A 20,193-nucleotide genomic window follows, 5' to 3' on the forward strand; every position below is an offset into this window, starting at 1 on the left:
CCAAGGAGATTTCTAATTGTCTAATCACAGTGGTGTTATATTTAGCAATTTTTTACATTTTAATGGCAACAGGTGTGTCAAACTTAATATAATAACTGTTATATTCCATACAGAAAATCAAACTCAAAAAAATGTTCAAATAGTTTTATTTGTATTCCAATAACATGAGATTTGCTTCAGAATCTGAAAATGGCTAACACTGTAAATATAAACAAAACATACAAGAAAAATAAATCATTAAAGGTTTATGTCCATCTTCAGGTTTCACTCCTAGTACTGGCAGTACACTCATTTCATAAAATGTGCAAATTTCAAACAAGATTAATACTTTTACAATCATAGTAATAATGGATTGTAATAATGGATGATGTATACAAATTAACATCAAAATGCTTGTTTGAAATCTTAAGGAGTTTAAACTGTGCTAATTATTTTGGTATGCACTCTTCCATTATGTATCCCTTTATCAAACTCTAGAATCAATTGGCATTGGGCATTTGATGTGATTTTATTTCTTAACTTAGATGGTCAGAAATGATAAAAATCCTTTCAAAATGTTGACATAATAAAAAAAACAAATAGAGAGACTCTTTAATGTAAACAAAAAAATATGTATATCAATAAATAAACTAGCAGGTAAAAGGCCAGATCAAAGAACTGAGTGATGTGTACATGATCCTCACATTGGTTACCAAACAAGCCAAAATGATCAGTTGGTCAGAACATACATTATAAATTACTGTCAAAACACTAAAGACAAGGAAATGCAATAGAAATGCAAAACATCCACTTTAAAAATAAATGTATGTACAACATTAAGTGTATTAGCTCAATACACAACCAAAAGTTCTACCTTCAATAAGATACTCATACTCAATGCATGGATTTCAAGGGCTCATTCACTCTCTATTAAACCATGTATACTAATTTCTTCACTCAAAATGAAGAAAGTGGAAATGTACAAAGATTGGAAATAAAAAACTAAATACTAACAATGAACATTACACACACAGAACAAATGAAGTAATGGAGCAGGCAAACCCAATTCATTCCAGATTGTTCAAAAATATAATGGCAGGAATTGGAAGTTGTCCGCAAGTATACACATAACAGTCAGTGAATAAATCCTGACAAAAAAAATCACCATCAAATTAACAACACTGTTATCATCTTTGATGTGAGTATTTGTGGTTGTTGTTTCATTTCTCATAAAAAAAAAAAAGTGACAATAATATCAATGCAGGATTTTCAGTGAATCTATATTGGATTGCACCTCAAAAGGAGGACATGGGAAAATACAGCTTTGAATAAGACGGAATTTACAAATGTGTAACTTTGTTTCATAACTTTCAGCTTACAGCTTTCAAATATTTATTCCTAGTTTAGTGTACTTCCATATAAAGACTATGAGAGCAAAGGTATCAATATATTGGCCACTTTCTGAGCACCTTCATCTAATATAAAAGACTCGTGATCTCCATCTACATCTGTGATTTTGACTGTGCCACTACAAACCTGAAAATAGATTATAGCAGCAAATGTTAAACAGAGCACTATTCAAGGAAGAACAAATCTGCTATGACATGTTTGTAGAATGTTTTAGATGTTCCCTCAAGTTTCATCCCTAACCTCCCACAGAACAGGGGAAGGCAGCAGGCAGGGTATGAACCCAGGACCATTGAGAACATATCCCAACCTCAGTCCAGACACCATACGACCAAGCAGCCATGTATACAAGTTTACTTCTGTCTTCACAGTACTCAAGGCTGTAATGTGGCCAACACAGCAAACACAAGAGCTATTAATATTGTAAGATCAAGTACTCAACTGGACCTGAATTGGTCTCATAATTTTTCCTGTATCCACCCAAGATTTTCAGTTGGATAGTAAAGCATTATACTATTTATTTCATAACCAAGTGACAAATAACTCTAGGCTACACTAACTTACTTGTTTCAGATCATAGTCATCTCCTAGATTACTTGAGTTCACATTGCTCTGTTTGGCCTTGATGAGTGTTATGTCACCACCATACTTCTCTGGCTTGTATTTTTCACTTATGGACAACATTTTATAAAAAGATTCTGCTAATTGTTCCAAATCATTCTGAGAGTTGAATTTTTCTGTTTTCATTAAAATGTCAACAGCTATTTTGATTCTTTCCTTTAGGCCTTCAGCTGTGACCATTTGTTGGAAAACCTGCAACATTTTACAAATATATGTCAAGTCTTTCTAATCAATTTACCTATTTAGTTTTCAGTTTCAAAATGACAATTTTTTCAGTTTTTAGAATGACAAAAAAAAAAAAAATTACATTACTCGTGGATCATGCCTTAACCATAATTTATAAATCATTGACAAAACCCATAATACAATATCAATGCATAAGTAACCGTTTTCTTTTTTTAGCATTTAAATTAGTTTTCAACACTAACTACACACTGAATCTTAGAAAAATAAACAGCATAATTATACCAATAATTTTTTTAAAAACCTTTTTTCTATTTTTTTATCCCTAATTTTTTAAGAAGAAACAAATAAATGTGGGCTACAATAGTTAATAGAATATTTTGGTGTCTACCTATTTTCACTATCTCCAGTCTAAAGGAACTATAGATGCTAGCTTTTCTGCTTTAGCACTAATGTAGGAGTAAAGTATTTATAATTTTAAAAAAAATATGGAATTGATGTACCCCTTCACCAAACCATGAATGCCTCACTGAACAAGATACCAACAGCACAATGTTGGGTCTCATACAACTGGTGTAGTTAATTAATTCTTTTAAGATGCAGGGAATTTTCTCACTAATAAAGGTTACAAATTGTCTTGGAATGTGAATTGTAAGGTGCTTTCCTGCACTTAAAATTCCTACCTGCACTTCATCAAACCCATGGAACAGTCTGACAAATGCACAAAGACATGCTGCCTGCTCTTCTGCTGTGTTGTTTATTTTCAATGCTTTGCGGTAAGCAGATGTGTAGACTTCTACATAGCGATGTGAACCATCAAGAAGTGTCAAGGACTGAACAATATCTGAACGCTTGGGATGCATTTTCAAAAGTTGATTTGCTATTTCTAAGGCTACAACTGCTCCAAATGAATAGCCAGCAATTCTGTATGGACCAACTGAGTCTATTGTGCTAATTTGCTGTAAATATAAAAAACAAATCAGAATTAAATCTAAATACAATTAGAAATTAATTGTTTACTTTGTAAAAATAAATATTCCCATGTAACCTTATATTGAAAAATTCACACCTTAATATAGTAGAGTGCCAAATCTTCTATTGATGTGAGAGGTGCATCAGCTGTTAATTGGAGACCATAAACTGGGCATGGAAGATTGCGAGCTAAAGTCTCTAATGCAATAACACTTCCTGAAATAAAACGTTGAAAATGGCATTATTTATATATTTAAAAAAAAAATTAAATACTACAGTAGACTATTGAAAAATTAAATTACTTCAACCATTAAAAGATTATCTAACCTTCAATGGGATGAACAATGAATAAAGGTTTGAAGCCATTTTGAACATCATTAATCTTTAATATAGCATTTTTAGGCATCATCTGTTTGAAGTTGAACCTATTAGAAGCCCTGGAATGTTGCCCATTTATTTCTTTACTTGAAGGTTCTGTGGATACTTCAGGGACTTCTGGTTCTGAACTTTTAGCTTGGTCTTCTTCCTCTGCTCCATCTAAAATGAGGACACATTCAAAATAGCTTGAGGTTGTTAATATACACATATTGTCATTTGTACATGAACATTAGTGCTATATTTCACTTATATAAGTTATCACCAAAGAAGACTTACTTAATTCCTCTATTTTCTTCAAATTCAACATGCGAATCTCTCTGGTACTAAGAGAAACTTCAAAATCTCTTTCCAGCAGTTGTTTGATTTCTACACCCATTAGTGAGTCCAGGCCCAGGTCTGCTAAACTTGTCTCAGGATTCAAATTAGATACATCCTTCAAACCTATCAAAACATACCAAGTTAAGTTTAGTACAGCATACATCAAGTTAGGAATTTAAAAAATGTTAAGAATAGACTAATTACATACCCAAGATTCTGGAAATGGAGCTGACTAGATTAGGCTTTGTAGCACCCCCTTCTTTCTTTGATGTGTCTCTCTGTGCAGCTACAAAACTGGAAACTATTGTGTAATTTTGATTTAGGAATTGATCAAGGACATTCAAACAGGAGGACATCTTTTGTGGCAGTGTTCCTCCAATGACAGTGTCATTACCTCCCATACTTTCAGCAATCACACCAACATCACCAATAGCTCCCCACTGAATAGCCAATCCTGAACACAGAAATACAAGATAATAGTTAGTATCATATAGTAATACAATTAACTAAGAGAACAAGTTATACAACAAATGTTACAAATTATGGTAACACAAATGCATACCTGGGAAGCCTTCTGCTTTTCTTTTTTCACACACTCTCTCCATGACAGAATTAGCAAACCCATAATTAGTTTGCCCCAAGTTGCCTCTTCCACAACTGACAGAAGAAAATACAACAAACCAATCCAAGTCTTTACATAGTTCTCTAGTAGCCAAATCTAGGTTGATTGTGCCATCAATTTTGGGTTCACAAACTGTGGTATACATGTCTAGTGTTTGGTTTTCAAACAAGCCATCACGCAGAACCTATACAAATAAAATAATAAAATAAATTATACAATTCACTAAAAACAGTACATGATATATTTCTACTCTTAACCCTCATTAGTCAATAATGCTTACCATAGCAAGATTAAAGAGACCTCCAACTGGACCCAATTTACTGGACTCTTGAAGCAAAGCTTTAGCACCAGCTAAAGTTTTAGCATCACTTTTGCTGACTTCTACTTTGACACCAGAATCTTTCCAACCTTGAACTTTTTTATACTGGTACCCTGTCTTGATTCCAGATCTGTAAATACAACAAAATTCATTGTACAGCAGTCAGAAATGTACTGTTTAACATTTTATGAAAAGCTACTCCTATGCATATTCTTTAACATATGTACCTAGAAGAAAGAACAATTTTCTTAGCTCCTCTCTCTACTAGCCACTGGCCGAGTTCAAGTCCAAAACCACCTAATCCTCCTGTAATAATGTATGTCTTAGATGGGTCACATGTGGTCCTAGCAACTGCAGGGATAGACACTGGTAGAGGTGTTGCTACTTTTTCTTTTTCTTCATCCCTAACCTTTAAAAGAAAAACAAAATAAAATATTGAAGATAAGGAAAATAAAAAAACCTACCAAGAAGGCTACAATTTATAAACTTAAGAACAACAATATTTACTTTTATAACAACTTTGCCAATGTGTTTTCCTTGGGCCATAAATCGGAATGCTTCTTCAATTTCATCTTTATTAAAAACTGTTGTTTTTAAAGGCTTGACTACCCCAGAGGTCATTCCTTGTCTGACCATATCAGCAACACTCTCCCACTCATCAGAAGCTTCTTCAAACAGAGCATCCAACAAAATTCCATTGAATGTAATGTTTCTAAGGAAAATGGACATACCTGTAAAAAAAAAAAAAATTATACAGAAAAATCAAGATTCAACATTAAATAAAATACAGAAATTATCAAATGCTGCTTGAGATATAAACAAGATCAAGACTCACCTAAAGGAGTATTATTTGAAAGATCAAATTTGCCAATCTCAAGAAAACGTCCATGCTTAGCCAATAAATTAACACTAGCTAACAATTTTTCTTCAGCAAGAGAATTCAGAACTACATCAACACCTGGCAATAAAAATATTAAAGTTTATTAAAAATATATAAGTTTGTTCTAAAATGGCTTTCATAGCCCCCTTTTCTACAAAAAAAAAGAAATATTCACATGAAAATTTGTTTTTACCTAATCCTTTGGTCTCCCTTAAAATATCATGCTCAAAAGATGTATCTCTGGAATTGCTGAAGTTTCTGTCAGTAAGTTGAGGAAATATGCTTTTTAAGTACTCTTTCTTCTCATTTGATCCAACAGTGGTAAAAACTTCACACCCATAGCTTAGTGCTACTGAAATGGCTGCCTAATATGCACAGACAAAAAAAAATCATTACTAGGTATACAGGATATAAATAAATAATTGCCTTAACATAATTCAAACTGTACAATCAGTGTACCTGTCCAACACCACCACTTCCTGAATGAATGAGAACTTTGTCTCCTTTCTTAATATGTCCTCTTATGACCAAAGCATAAAACACTGTACAATAAACAACAGGAACAGTGGCTGCTTCTTCCATTGTCCAACAGTCTGGGATTTCCCACAAGAAACGCTTGGCTGTATCCACAGATGTTGCAAGACCCTGTAGTATTCAGTACACAAGTCATTAAAATGAAACAATAATATACATAAAATTTACACCACACTTGTTAAATATTTACTTCATTAATTTTTTTTAACAAACCTTGGCTGGGAGTATACCCATGATTCTTCTGCCATTTGAATCTCTCCCTGAGAACTCCATGCCTAGAATACAGTCTTGACTGGCCATATCACCAGGTATAGCATCAGGTGGTAATTTGCCAGATGCCAACATGACATCTCTGAAGTTAAGTGAAGTGTAGTAAACGCTGCAGAGCTCTGTGTCTTCATCATTTGGTTGGAAAAACTTCAGTGGTGACTCAATCCATTTCAAGCTGGACAAATCTCCTCTGGTCAACACATTCACATAGGCATATTCTGTAGGCTTTATTCTGGAAGTGTCATCTGTTGATATGCAATTTAAAAAAAAGTTAAAAGTTTATGTTCAGATTATTGTACAGTAACAGTTGCTTACAATTACATATGTAGAACCCATACAAACCAAATAATAAAATAAATTACATATGTAATTGTAATAAAACAATCATAGGCAAAGAGCCATCATGTGAGTTGTACCTTAAAAAGAAGGCTAAGTTTTAAAACTCCACTAGGATAGATGTTTAATAAAAACTAGACAAATACAGTCCAGTGAAAAGCACTTTAAGTTTATCATTAGAAGTTCTGCAATAATAAAAAAATCATAATTTAATGACAAAGCAAAGCATGTAAAACTCTAAGAAGCAAATTTTACCTTCAGGAATGGGTATATGTTTGAAACATCCCCACTTTCCATCTCTGTAAATGTTGACAAACAAGTCTTTCTGTGCCACACTCAAAAATTCAGAGCTGGACTCAGTAATGTTAGGTTGACTAGAAGATGAGTTCAAATTACTAATAAAAATTCCCCTCACTTTCTCGCCACCTGCCTCTAGTTTCAAGCAATTGATAAATCCCATCAAGCCATTGACTTCTTTGGTAGCTAAAAGCCAAAGTCTAGCATCTTCAGGAGCTTTCTCTAACTCTTTCATCTTAGACTTGAGGTCCTCTAACCAAGAGCACTGCAAGTCATCAATGGAGAACAGTGTTGGTGGGGTAATCAGCTGTTTCCTTTTGCGCAGAAGGAAGAGAGTTGAGAGAAGATTGTCAGATTTTCTAAATACAACTTCATATCCATGTTTTGAAAACACTTCCACCCAAGATCCCTCAGACAGATAGCATCCACAAACCCTACAAACATCAGATGAGTTGTCTTGTAACTTTCCTGAAATGGCTTCTAATGCTAAATAGAGTGGAAAATTTCTGGTGACTTCCTCAACTAGAATGAAACCATCAGGCAACACCATACCAGATACAGTCTCAAAAGTGGCACTGATATTTGTTTGTTTGTGTAACACATTTTTGAGAACCAAAAGATGTACCTGTCCAGGAGGGACAGAGGTTGATGTGTTGATATCCCATTGTGAATGTTTCACTCCCAGATTTTTAGCTTCTTTATCTAGAGGATTTTTATCAGCAGCAGTGTAAGTCACATTTAATAAAGGTTGAGATTTGATGATGGGAATTACTTTGCGGTAAAGTGAACTCTGAGCAGCACCAGCTTCAAATACAGTGACCCTGCTAGTCATGACATTGTCAATGACTATATCAACACAAGACTTGAGCACCTCTGGACTACTTAGGCTGGACAATAACCTGTCTGAAAGCAATTCTGAATGTAATGATTGCACAATGTTGTGGACATTTTCTTTGAGATTGGTGGCTGGCAGAGTGAATATTTTGTGAAGAGCCTGTGCTAAGCCAGAGTTAGGTTGGGAAAGAAATTTCTGAAGATCTGAATCAGCAGTGGGTTTAATGTTGTTCACAACATCACTCAATACTGTTTTGTTGAGTAATGTACCAGCTTGATCTTCATCCACTAGCCTTTTGAGACTGTGAAGAACATAATTAAGGCAGTCAGTAGTATATTGTTCTAATGCTGGAGGAACAGTTTTGTCACTTTCTGTGTAGGGTATGAAACGATATTCTTCTACTGTGGGGGGCAACTGTTGACCTCTTTTAGGGGCTACTGAAGCATGCAGACCTTTAATTTCCACACCTCCACAAACTGTAATATCCAACACTCTATCAACTATCACAGGGAGACCTGAAATAGTCAAAACACAAAAGTTTTAGTAAGTCCAAACTGTGACACAGGTTAAGTTACAGGGGAAGTAGCTAAGGTAAACAAGCTTGCTTTAATCTCAAATATTAGTGGACATATCTTTACAGTTGGCCACACAGAAAATCTGATCTTATAACTACTGTTCTCAATTAGGTCTAGCTCTTTCTCTCCTAATCGTGGATAACATTGTTGAATTGACCTCATTAAATTAATGTTTAATTTTTTAAACTTGACTTTGTTATATAAAAAGAGCATGCATTCCCTTTAATTCTATACCAAATACATTTTCTGATTACAAACAACAAAACATTTGAAGCTTATCTTATCTTATATAATACAGGCGTTACTTCAAAAAAGAAGATGATTACGTCCTACGCGTCATGCATTTAGTCATGCATATTAACCAATGACTTAAATTCTGCCAAGTCACTGGTTTTCCTGGCTAGCTCAGGCAACCCATTCCATGCTCTAATAGCACTAGGGAAGAAGGAGTATTTGTACAAATTTGTCCTAGCATATGGGACGAGTGAGAAAGAGCTAGTCATGTATGTCATAACCAACAAAAAAAATTCATGAAAACATTAATTTGTCTTACTTGTAAAGGTTTCCCCTTCAGCTGGCTGAGGTGGGTGAATCTTTGGATCAACTTTGACCGTTTTAATACGTGTTGGTAACCGTAATGAGTGACCTGGCATTGAGAAAACTTGTATTTGTAGCATGGTATCCATAAAAGAAACCCAACTGCCATTCCATAAAAGCTGACCTGTGGCACCTAATAAAAAGAAAAATCTGATTTATTAATAAGAAACAGATAATGTGTCATTCAAACTAACAAGACAATATCAGAGGTCTGCTATAAGACTAGCATGGGGAGTGTTCTCAAATATCAGAAACATACCTGACTGACTAGCATTCGTTATTCCTTGAAAAGTTGGTCCATAATCATAGCCTCTTAGTCTAAGTTCTTTGTATACCTCTTCCTTTGTGAGTTGGAATTCTAAAGATTCAGTTTTGTTCAGGATATTTTTTACTGCTGAATACTGATCTCTGTCTAAAAATTGACCTTCAGGGCTAAATATTGTTCCACTGACAACTTGAGCATCATTTTCACAGATTTCAAATTTCCCTGTGGCAGGCATAATACTGACACTAAGTGTGACTGTACCTAGAGAAATGAATGAGCCATGTATCAAGTAACTGCAGCGTTTTGTTTGTAACAAATTAAGACAAATAAATTAGATGATTTATTTCAAGTATACGACGTCTATTTTAAAAGCTGTCTAACCTGTTGCTGGAAGTACTGTGGCCCTGTGGATTGTAATATCTTGAAATACAACAGGGAGCTGTTCAAAAAGTTGACCCTTCAACCTAGCTAGTGCTTTCCAGGCTAACACCAAATAACCTGTGGCTGGGTATAACACTCTGCCATCAATCTTGTGACCAACCTATTAGAAATGGTAAGCATATATAATTAGTGTACTAGATAACTGATAGCTAGAACAATATTTTATACTAAAATTAACATAAAAATGTATATGTAGGTACCATATTATTTTTTTAAAATCTAAGTATTGGTATTCAAAAGAGCAATAAAAATAAAAAGAACATCATTCTAATGGAAATTACAAATTTGACTTTAATGCTTCTTCAGCTTTAGATCACTTACTAGGTAATGTTCTGAGGACTCTTCTGAAACATCTATTTCAAACTTGACATCAGCGGATGATCCTCCCTTTCCTGAGCCACCAAAGTCCTCTTGTGTAGGTGTACTCCAAACTGTAGTATGTTCCCATATCTTAGATATTGCAGGACCAACCATGGGTGTACCTCGGGGCACTGGGAACTGCACTGGAGGGAAAGCTTTCAGAGGATTCACGTTCATTCCATTGGCAAAACATCTGAGAAAAATATATTATTAGTAAGACTGGGTAATTGCAATTTCAAGGATGATACTAAGCAAATGAATATACATTTGCAACCATAAGTCACTATAATGTCTAAGTTACTACAGTCACAATAAAAAAATCACAATCATCACTTTGAATTCCTGTCTGACTGAAAATGTTTGATGCTTTTTTTTAATACAATCTGAAATAACTATATTTCCACTTTCCTCTACCTTTTATTTCATAATTGATAGATTATTCATGATTTTTAATTTACATAAATTACCTGTTTTTAATATATGAACTATAAATAACAAAATGCTAAAATACAATAAGAATATTTTAATGTGTTTTGTATCAGACTATTTCTAAAAAAAAACTAAAATTAAGATTATACTTATCACTCATTCTTAATAACGTACTTGCCAAGACTGGAAAAGAAAAACTCAATATTATTTTCATGAAAACGTTTCATGAGTCCAACAAACACAGCCTCAGTGCTTAAAGACCTTTTAAGAATGGCTTGCAAAAGACAATGTGGAGCAATCTCAATGGCTATGGCATTACTTTGTACTTTTTGAAGACCTTCTTGGAAAAGAACAGCACTGACCAAATTGTTGACATGATAATCAGCTGATGAGTACTGGGCCAATGGTTCTCCCCATCTAGCTTCTGGAACAGATGTGCTAATCCATTTGGGAGATCTCCTCTTGGGCTTGATTACCTGAAATAAGATTTAATCATACATTTCTTTTAGGGAATAATACACCACATCATGTGTTAATATTTGAAATGACATTATGAGATTAAACCTAGTCATCCACAGACTATCCTATGGGGTGGGGTGGGGGGGTTAAGACGGACACATAAATCCTCTAAAACTGGAAAGTTTAAAAAAAAACATTGTAACGACAGTAACTAGAGAGCAATTCACAAAAAGCACACAAACCTTTTCAAGAGCAGCTTTTAATTGTGGAGCTATTTCATTCATATAATAGGAATGGTAGGCTACATTAGAGGAATTCACATCACGTGCAAAGATGCCTTTGGCTTTTAAATCCTCAATAAACTTGGTGGTAACATCAAATGGTCCAGAAATTGTAACTGTATCAACAGAATTGTGACATGCTGGAACAACCCCTGGTGGACACATTTTTTTACACTCTTCCCATGACAAGCCTACAACACAAGAGAATAAAGAGAAATAAATCAAATCCTGAAAGGCAAAAATTTACAGACATTTTTACAATATAAATATATATACATATATAGCTTACCAACAGCAGCCATTTTGCCTGCTGGAAGATTTGCTTCAGATATGCATCTCCCTCTCCAATAAGCAGCAAGAACTGTTTCTTCTGCTGTCAGTGAACCATCAGCATAAGCACAACCTAGTTCTCCCACAGAGTGGCCAACAATGCCATCAGGCCTGATATCCATTGAAAAGAGCAGGTCTACAAGAGCAACCTAATAATTTAACAAGAAAAATATTTTAAAATCTTGTATTAAAACAAAGCTAACTGAAAGAACCAAAATTTTTAATATTTATTTTTCCAATTAGACATTAAGCTTTCCATGTGCTGAAATTTAGCATTGTAGAATGGAAAATAAATTGTCTATGACAGTTCAAAGTGTGTATACATTTTTTTGACGCACCCTCTCTCTATATATATATATTTACATCAATACTGCTGGAATAAGCTCTTTTTTTCTATTTAAAACAAAATTAATTATTACCACTAATTGATTGGTTAATGTTTTCATTGATTCATGTATTGTCATTGACTATGAATAATTATGCAAAATTTCAATGTGATCCAAGAATGGGAAATGGGAGAAAAGCAGTATACAAAACATTATGGGGAATAACTGCGCATACACACCCACCTCTCTAAATAAGAACAGTAGCATTTATCCCCCTAAATCAATACCAAACAAAAAAATTACCAATAATGAACAATTCTTTATTTTCTGTTATTGATTTATGCTTTGATTGGAACAAAAAATAATTGTAAAATGTTTCAACTTGTTCCAAGAATGGGTGTGGGAGAAATGAAATAAAAAAATTGTACCAGACATAAAAGAGAGAGCTATTAAAAATGATTACCTGAATGGAGGCTATGCCTATAAAAGATGGAATAGTCTTTTCAAAAGTAGTCTCATTGCCATTCATAATGAGATCATAAAGATTGATATCATATCTGCTGAGTGTCTGAGTGGACCTCATGATGGATTCTCTAAAGACATCAAGTTCCATCATTTTGCGACCCATTCCATGCCACTGTGTTCCCATGCCAGTGAACACAAACCATATAGGTCGAGGTTCTTGACTGCATCTCTAATAAAAAAAAAAAATTAAGTTGTTACACATTTCCACATAAAAAAAAACTCAGTTACTAAACTGAGTTACTAATTGTCAACTATACAATTTTAGTAAATTCACCTGGATTTCTTCTATATCTGTTGAAGCATTAAGTACAGTGTAACCTCTATAAGGCATCTGAGATGTTGGCATGTTTGCACTGTCCTGAATCAATGCCTGATACTCCACACTTTTAGCATTCTTTTTGGCTTCTGCTAACAATGCTTTAACACCAGCCTCTGTGCGAGCATTGCAAGTGTACAACCTAGTTTTCTCACTGGCAACATGTGGTTCAACCTGTTCTTTTTCATGGGACCTATTAGAACATATATAAAAAAAGGACATTTTAAACATGATAAATTAGCTTTTTTTTTTTTAAAAAAAAATAAAAATACCAATATGTTAAATAGATAAAACAAATATATATATATATGTATATGAACCAGAGTTTAACTAGGTTTACCTAAAAATTGCATGTACATTAGCACCACCAAAACCAAAAGAGTTCATGGCCACCAATCCTCCATTCCATGGAGTATTTTCTTTAACAACTTGAAGACTTCCATCAATTAATCCTGGGATTTCAGGATTGGGGTTCTTAAAATGAAGATTGGCAGGAATGACATGATCTTCCATAGCAACAACTATCTTGGCAATGGATGAAAGACCTGAAAGAAACATAACATAATAATATATTTATATACACTAGCAGTACACACCAACTACGCCAGTTGATTTTTTCCCAGGTTTTATATTGCTTTTATGACCGGAAGGCCCCCTTCTTTTCTTTAATTTTAATAAATGGACCACATTTAAAAAATCAACCTAACATACTGTTCTATCCTGTGAATTAGTTTATCTCTTACAATGAAATTTCATATCCTATCTCTTTTCTGAACATGCTCTTTTTATTTTAATAAACGGGCCAACTATCAACGCAACATTTTTTTTTAGCTCGTAAATAGTGTAACTGTTACAACAAAATCTCATGCCCCCCTCTCTATGTCTCACTCTCTGGAACCTCATTTTGTTTTTAACCTGCGCTTTGTAATTTCTCCCACATAGACTTTTGACTTGATTTCAAAAGATCACCTTCAAAATGCGCCCTCAACACATACATGCTCTTATTATTTTGAGCCCATTAATTTTAGAAGAACTTTTACTTTATCTGCCCTCCCCCCACAACAAAAAGGTAGTTCTTTGTACACATTCTCTTCTCGTTCCATTTTACTTTGATATTTGGTTCTCTAAATAAAAAGAAATGTCAATTTGGATTTATTAATTGTAATTGTTTATTTGACACCATTTGAATGTAGTGAAATGACAATAAATCTAGATTTATCTTTTCAATGCTGTTAGGATAAGTATTTTCTTTTTGACAGTGTTACAAAGTACAATAACTTGCTCTCTCTCTCTTTCTCAATCTCGAACAAAAGAAAAAGACTAGATTTTCTATCTTCGAAAAAAAAAAAAAAAAAAAGATTAGATGTTATTAGGATTGATTTTGTTTTTAATTCAGACAGCGTCAAAAAGGAAGTAGAAATGACACAAGGCATATTAAAAATAAGAATTAGGGAAAAAGAAAAAATTGCATTAAAAAAAAAAATGATTTTTTTTTAATGATTTATATATATATATATATATATATATTTTGGGGAATACAAAAAAAAAATACAAAGGTTTGACAGAAAGCTTGCAGTTTTTCATGAATAGTGGTTCTCACGTTGCTATTCTGTCAAAACAGGTTCTTAGAAAAGCATCTAGGAGGTAAAAGGAATGTGTATGAAATTTCATGCAGATCTGTACGAGTTAAAAAGATCTTGTGATCAATGAGTCGGTGGTATTTGGCAAATAGATAACTTACATTATTGCAATTACAACAAGGAAAATGAAATTATATACCTGATGCAGCTTCAGGGTGACCCATATTTGATTTTGTTGAGCCAATCAAAAGTGGACTTTTTCTGCCTTTGCAAAATACATCCACTAAAGAATTTACTTCTTGAGGATCACCAACTTTTGTACCAGTACCATGTGCTTCAACATATGCAACCTAATGGTTTAGAGTAATACATTTTAAGTATAATTTAAAAATAGTTTAATCAAACTAACATACAGAATTTACACACAAAAAAAAAGTTACTTACGTCAAGTGGATTAATGCCTATCTCATGGTACACTTCATTAATCAACTGCTTCTGCATAATTCCAGAGGGAAATGTTATACCTTTAAAGATAAACAAAAATTATCTAAGAATTAGTATTGCCTCTAATTAAAAAAAAAAAAGGATAAGCATTAGGGGGATTGGGGGGGGGGGGGGGGGGGGGTCAGCATTCAAACTTTTATTCAAAAAGGAAATACCTTGCTCTTTAAAACCATCAGCATTTGTTTTGGTATGAACAACTGTGGCATAAATGCGTTTGCAGTCTGCTGTCTTTTGTAAATAGATGGCCATTATAGCTTCACTGCGACAGTATCCATCCCCTATACATAAAAAAAAAAAAAAACATCATTATGTCATTCATACATTTTTTCATGCATTTAGTGCTAGTGTATTTTTTATAAGTACTACAAATAGAAATTTGTAAGCTGCATACCTGAAGCATCAAATGTTTTGCAAGTACCATCTGGTGCAGTCATTCCCATCCTTACAAACTGTAGTGAAGTAGTTGGTTTAAGACACAAGTTAGTGCCTGCTACTATAGCAGAGTCAATAAGACCCATACGAAGGTTCAACAAAGCTTGATCAAGACACATCATACTGGAAGAGCACGCTGTATCTACTGCATAACTAGGTCCTAAAAGCAAGAAAAATGTGTTTATCATATGTGATATCTTTAACAACTATGTTAAAATCAACGAAAAAGAATAAACTGCTTGAATTTACCTTTAAAATCAAAAAAGTATGAGATTCTATTGGCAAACATAGCTCTACAACACCCTGGCATGGTGTAACCAACTGTGCTTTCAGCATCTGCTGACCAGGCATCGGATGCTTCTGATAATGAAACACCAACATAAACACCTGTTTTGCTGCCTCTGACTGACTCCATTGTTTGTCCTGGAAAAAAAAAGGACAATTTATGAAACAGTGATGGGAACAGACTTTGAAAAAATTTTAGGAAATTTTGCACACCCATATTTTTTAACTAGCCTGTCGCTGCAACTTAAAAAAAAGATGTTGCTAATTTTTTTTTTTAATTATGAAGAATCATTTTATTTAATATTTTCTTTAAATAATGTTGTCTTACATAATAATTACATTGCATAAGCATTACTGCACACAATATGCATGTTTGTACATATAGATGAGAGGAGAAAGCTTTCTGCAGATGCTTTTTATCTGGGTCCAGGCAGTCTGAGCATTCTATAATAGATAATTGCTTTACTGGAATGGTAACAACTTTCTCTCTCAAACAACTATAAAGATTAATGTGTTTGAAAATCAAAACATGCTTGAATTTTGGAAATACTTCAAAAGCATGAGCTACACCTCTGTTTCACTGATTATTCAATTTTGATTAAATTTTGTACATGAAGCCCACCAAAGAATGCTTTGAACAGCTATTGAGAGAAAGCTGCTGAATCTCTGCTGAGTTCTTAAGCAAGGCAAGCAAGAATAACCAGGGGAGGAGCAATGCTTAGAGGAAAACAATGTTTAGCAATAAAACTGCATATATTGAGGCTTTCTAATGTGACTCTTTATATGAACATAATTTTACCTGCATCTATAATGGCTTCATATGAAACTTCTAACAATATCCTAAGCTGAGGATCCATACAGTCTGCTTGCTTAGGATGGACACCAAAAAATGCAGCATCAAAATATTTTATTTCTTTTAGCTTTCCATTTCTTGCAGGATTCCCATGGAGACCTTAACAGTTTAAAAAAAAAAAATTAAAATGTATTTATTAATGCTAAGATTAACATAAAAATGAGCAACAAATACTGCTCAAATAACCAGGTCCTAATAATACTTACCCACTTCCCATCGTCTGTTGTCAGCTGTTACCATGTCTTCATTTTTAAGCAAATGGTCACGAAACTCTGCCATATTATCTGATTCTGGCAATCGCCCTGAAATACCACTGATGGCTACTTCACCATTGTACACAAATTCAGGCAGATTAGGTCCAAGTCTGTTATGTGGGCCATCTCCATGAGCTCCGCCGTTACACATGGCCTCATCTAAATCTGCTCTCGCTGGCATTTTGTTTTCTTTAATTTCTTTCAATCACTTTAAAACTGTATGACAATAAAAAAGTTTTTAAAACCTAATGCAGAAGAACACATTTCAATACAAATAAATCTAAAACAGATTTGATATATAATAGCTAAATAAAAAAAACAACTTATTAAATAACAGAAAAAGGAAACTACAAGAAGTCTCTGTAACTTAATTCTCAGTGGCAGATGAAAAAACTTCCCACACTTAAGCAAGATAATTATAAATTTAAAACAAAGGACTACAAGATTATCCATCACTAATTTAAAATCTAGCCTATTGATATTATTAGACTACCTTAGAACTAAACATAGGTTTTAATTCTTGTGTTGCTGTTGGACTCAACTTGGACAAATATTAATTTCTCACAAATTACTTAAGTGACCCAGTTGAAAATTTTATTGAGCTAAGTGTAAAATTGACAACTATTGGGGGAAAAAATGGCCCAGATAGTAGACTAACCTAAGTTTAGATTTAGAGTTAAATAGCAAGTAAGAGCTGGAATTCGATTTCTAAATCAGAAATAAAACTAGACTCTAGAATCATCTGGGCATTCTAAGGACTATTACTACATCCGTATATCTATAGAATACTATATTAAAACTAAGACTGCTTTATTGGAATTTGTGTTATGATTACATGAACTCTTTCAACTAAAAACAACCTTCCACAAGAGAGAACAGACAACACACAGTGAAATTCATTGGGTGACTACACCAAGACATATTGATCTTTTTCAAATTCCCTGTCAATGAGTCAATAAGACTAAATACTACATTACCAAATAAATTTGATATGTTGTGCGCTCAAGTTAGTCTAGCAGCATTGAATCTAAATCTATTCATCAAGATATACATTGAAAAAGGGGATTATAAGGATCTTAAAGCAGTAGGAAAAACCAACTCAAAAGAAAAAACCCATAACATTTTCATCCACACCACTCCATGACCAAAAAAAAAAAAGTAAACCGATTTTCTAACAAACTGGTCAGTTTTTTTTAGTTTAGTCTAGGCTTCTTTAGTATGCCACATTTCTTATTCCATACGCTAGAACAAAATTTGTACAAATGCTCATTCTTCCCTAGTGCCATTAGAGAATGGAATGGGTTGCCTGAATCAGCCAGGAAAACCAACAACTTAGCAGAGTTAATAATAATTTTATTTATAAAGCACTGTTAACAAACAAATTGTAGGCTCAAGGCGCGGTAATGACATTACAAACACAAACACGACAGCTAAAATGACAAACTAATCTAAAAATGTTTTTAACAGGTAGGTCTTAAAGTTCATCTTGAACTTGAAAGTAGTGTAGCATGTCTGTCTGAGTCATTGATTAACCTGCATGACTAGATTGACACATGAAATGCATAGGAAGTATTTTTCTCCTTTGAAGTTACATCTGTAATATATATCTACTCAGTCATGGATGTATTTTTCTCTTTTGAAGTAACATATCTACTCAGTCATAAAAAAAAAAACACCACACATTTTTTCCTAATGTGCTGTATTTTGAGTGGTGAGAAAATACACTGACATGGTTAGTCATGCATGTAAATCTACCCTTACATTATATATATATAGATGTCTAGATCTAGTATAATTAGTTACAGACTTACACAGATGTGTATGAAGTGTAATTATTGAATTAAAGATTAAGACAAGGGATCTAGATCCTAAAGTATTACTTTATAGACTAGAATCACTAGATCTAGAATATTCAAGTAGGCATAATTAATGATAATTATAATCTAAATCTAGACAGAATTGTTTCTAGTAGATACTAGATTGAATCACCAATTAAGTCAGTGAATGACTAACTAGCCTCTAGACTCTAGACAAGAAAATCTCTTGAGACTAGAGATTCTAGCCTCTAGGCATAGATTTAATTCTAAAGATAGATTAGACATCTAGAATCTATCTAGAGTCTAGGATCTTTATCTATAGAATCTAGCTAGACTAGATATCTATTAGAATTAGTCACTAAGTCGACTAAGTCCAGTATACTGTATAGAGTATAGACACTAAATCTATGGTCTAGATCTATATAGAGTATAGAGTCAGTATAGACAAAGACTATAGTATAGACAGTATATAGATCTAGAGTTATATAGACTGAACCATACTCGTAGTAGTCGTAGACAGTAAAAAGGAGATTCTTTATACTATAGGGGTATAGTCTATACTAGAAACTAGTATACTTATTTATATATATATACTAGATCTATATGATAGTATATGATATCTAATCTAATCTAGATTAAGAATGACTAGATAGTAGATAGTCTCTAGACTCTAGATCTATATGACCCCATATGAATATGAGTATTACTATATTGACTATATCATCTATAGATCTAGTATATGTTTGTTACTAGAATGACTAGGTACTCTATATTATAAATACTAAGTCTATACAGTATACTATAAAGTATAACTAGAATAATTAGATGACTTCGTCTTAGTACTAGATCTAAAGCATGTCAGGCATGTCAATTCCAAATAGGCATACACCACACAGCATGAGTCGTGAGACTACAGTCTACACTAGCCGGTAACTAGCCACTACAGTGAGTTGACTACAGACGTAGTAAACGACTTAGTCGGCCCTGGCTTAGCCTTAGGATAAGTAATGTACCAGTAATGCAGTATACGTAAATCACTTTGATGTTGCATTAACATAACACACGAGCGAAACGAACTTAGTTTATAATAAAATAATCAACGTGGTTTGATACACAAAACTCTTACACTAATAAGGAACGTCCTCTTTGTTCGAATGTTTATAAATTAATGACAGTCCTTTTCGCTGTATAAAAAAGATCGTCAGATGTGGGCTCATAGCAGATAACCAATGAAAATGCTTTGTTCATACGTCACAGGGACATGGCGTGCTTTACCAGTAATCGAATATATTAATATTCCAGCGAATACTCACGAGAGCCTGAGACCTAAAGTGCTTAGAAAATGACCGTTATCTTCAACATTTGTACTAGTTCTAGATAGTCTATGTTTTGATGATTCGCTAGAAACTTTTTGCCGAGAATCAGGACGCATCGCCATCGGCTTTAAAAATATAAAGCTGGTGGTCTCTTTTTCTATAGTTTAAATTATATGAGCTTTTTTTAATTTTAAATTATATTTATGTCTTATTCATAACCAAAATTGAAAAAAAAAAAATAGTGACCACAATCTTCGTGTGTTATATTTTTTTTTCTTGCTGTACTGACTCAAATTG

At 33.5% G+C, this 20,193-nt stretch overlaps 1 protein-coding gene across 2 annotated transcripts; it reads right to left on the reverse strand.

Annotated features, from left to right (window-relative positions):
* Window positions 1–130: 130 nt before the first annotated feature.
* Window positions 131–19,838, reverse strand: LOC106063187 (fatty acid synthase-like). Of its 2 annotated transcripts, none has more exons than XM_056019007.1 (34): window positions 19,707–19,838; window positions 16,716–16,979; window positions 16,456–16,608; window positions 15,621–15,794; window positions 15,331–15,531; window positions 15,095–15,217; window positions 14,880–14,959; window positions 14,635–14,785; window positions 13,196–13,400; window positions 12,814–13,048; window positions 12,478–12,708; window positions 11,648–11,837; window positions 11,320–11,549; window positions 10,793–11,094; window positions 10,151–10,382; window positions 9,770–9,929; window positions 9,383–9,649; window positions 9,080–9,256; window positions 7,075–8,466; window positions 6,427–6,728; window positions 6,139–6,324; window positions 5,873–6,044; window positions 5,635–5,757; window positions 5,307–5,530; window positions 5,027–5,208; window positions 4,761–4,929; window positions 4,421–4,664; window positions 4,067–4,312; window positions 3,817–3,981; window positions 3,490–3,699; window positions 3,260–3,378; window positions 2,874–3,149; window positions 1,951–2,199; window positions 131–1,515 (listed from the first exon to the last, which is right to left on the reverse strand). In XM_056019007.1, exons 2-34 carry the CDS (start codon window positions 16,942–16,944, stop codon window positions 1,405–1,407), a joined length of 7,710 nt encoding a protein of 2,569 aa, XP_055874982.1. In that variant the 5' UTR covers window positions 16,945–16,979; window positions 19,707–19,838; the 3' UTR covers window positions 131–1,404. The 2 variants fall into 2 exon arrangements, with proteins under 2 accessions (XP_055874982.1, XP_055874983.1); XM_056019008.1 differs by lacking the exon at window positions 19,707–19,838 and adding an exon at window positions 19,594–19,612.
* Between the last annotated feature and the right edge of the window lie 355 nt (window positions 19,839–20,193).

Source organism: Biomphalaria glabrata, chromosome 2 (genome assembly GCF_947242115.1).
Source record: "Biomphalaria glabrata chromosome 2, xgBioGlab47.1, whole genome shotgun sequence".
Taxonomy (NCBI): domain Eukaryota; kingdom Metazoa; phylum Mollusca; class Gastropoda; family Planorbidae; genus Biomphalaria; species Biomphalaria glabrata.

Coding starts and splice junctions, on each gene's coding strand:
- LOC106063187 (XM_056019007.1), bottom strand. CDS start 16,944: ATGCCAGCGAGAGCAGATTTAGATGAGGCCATGTGTAACGGCGGAGCT. Junction 5,758..5,872: donor AAGGGAGACCAAAGGATTAG/GTAAAAACAAAT, acceptor TTTTATTGCCAG/GTGTTGATGTAGTTCTGAAT. Junction 1,516..1,950: donor ATGACTATGATCTGAAACAA/GTAAGTTAGTGT, acceptor ATCTATTTTCAG/GTTTGTAGTGGCACAGTCAA.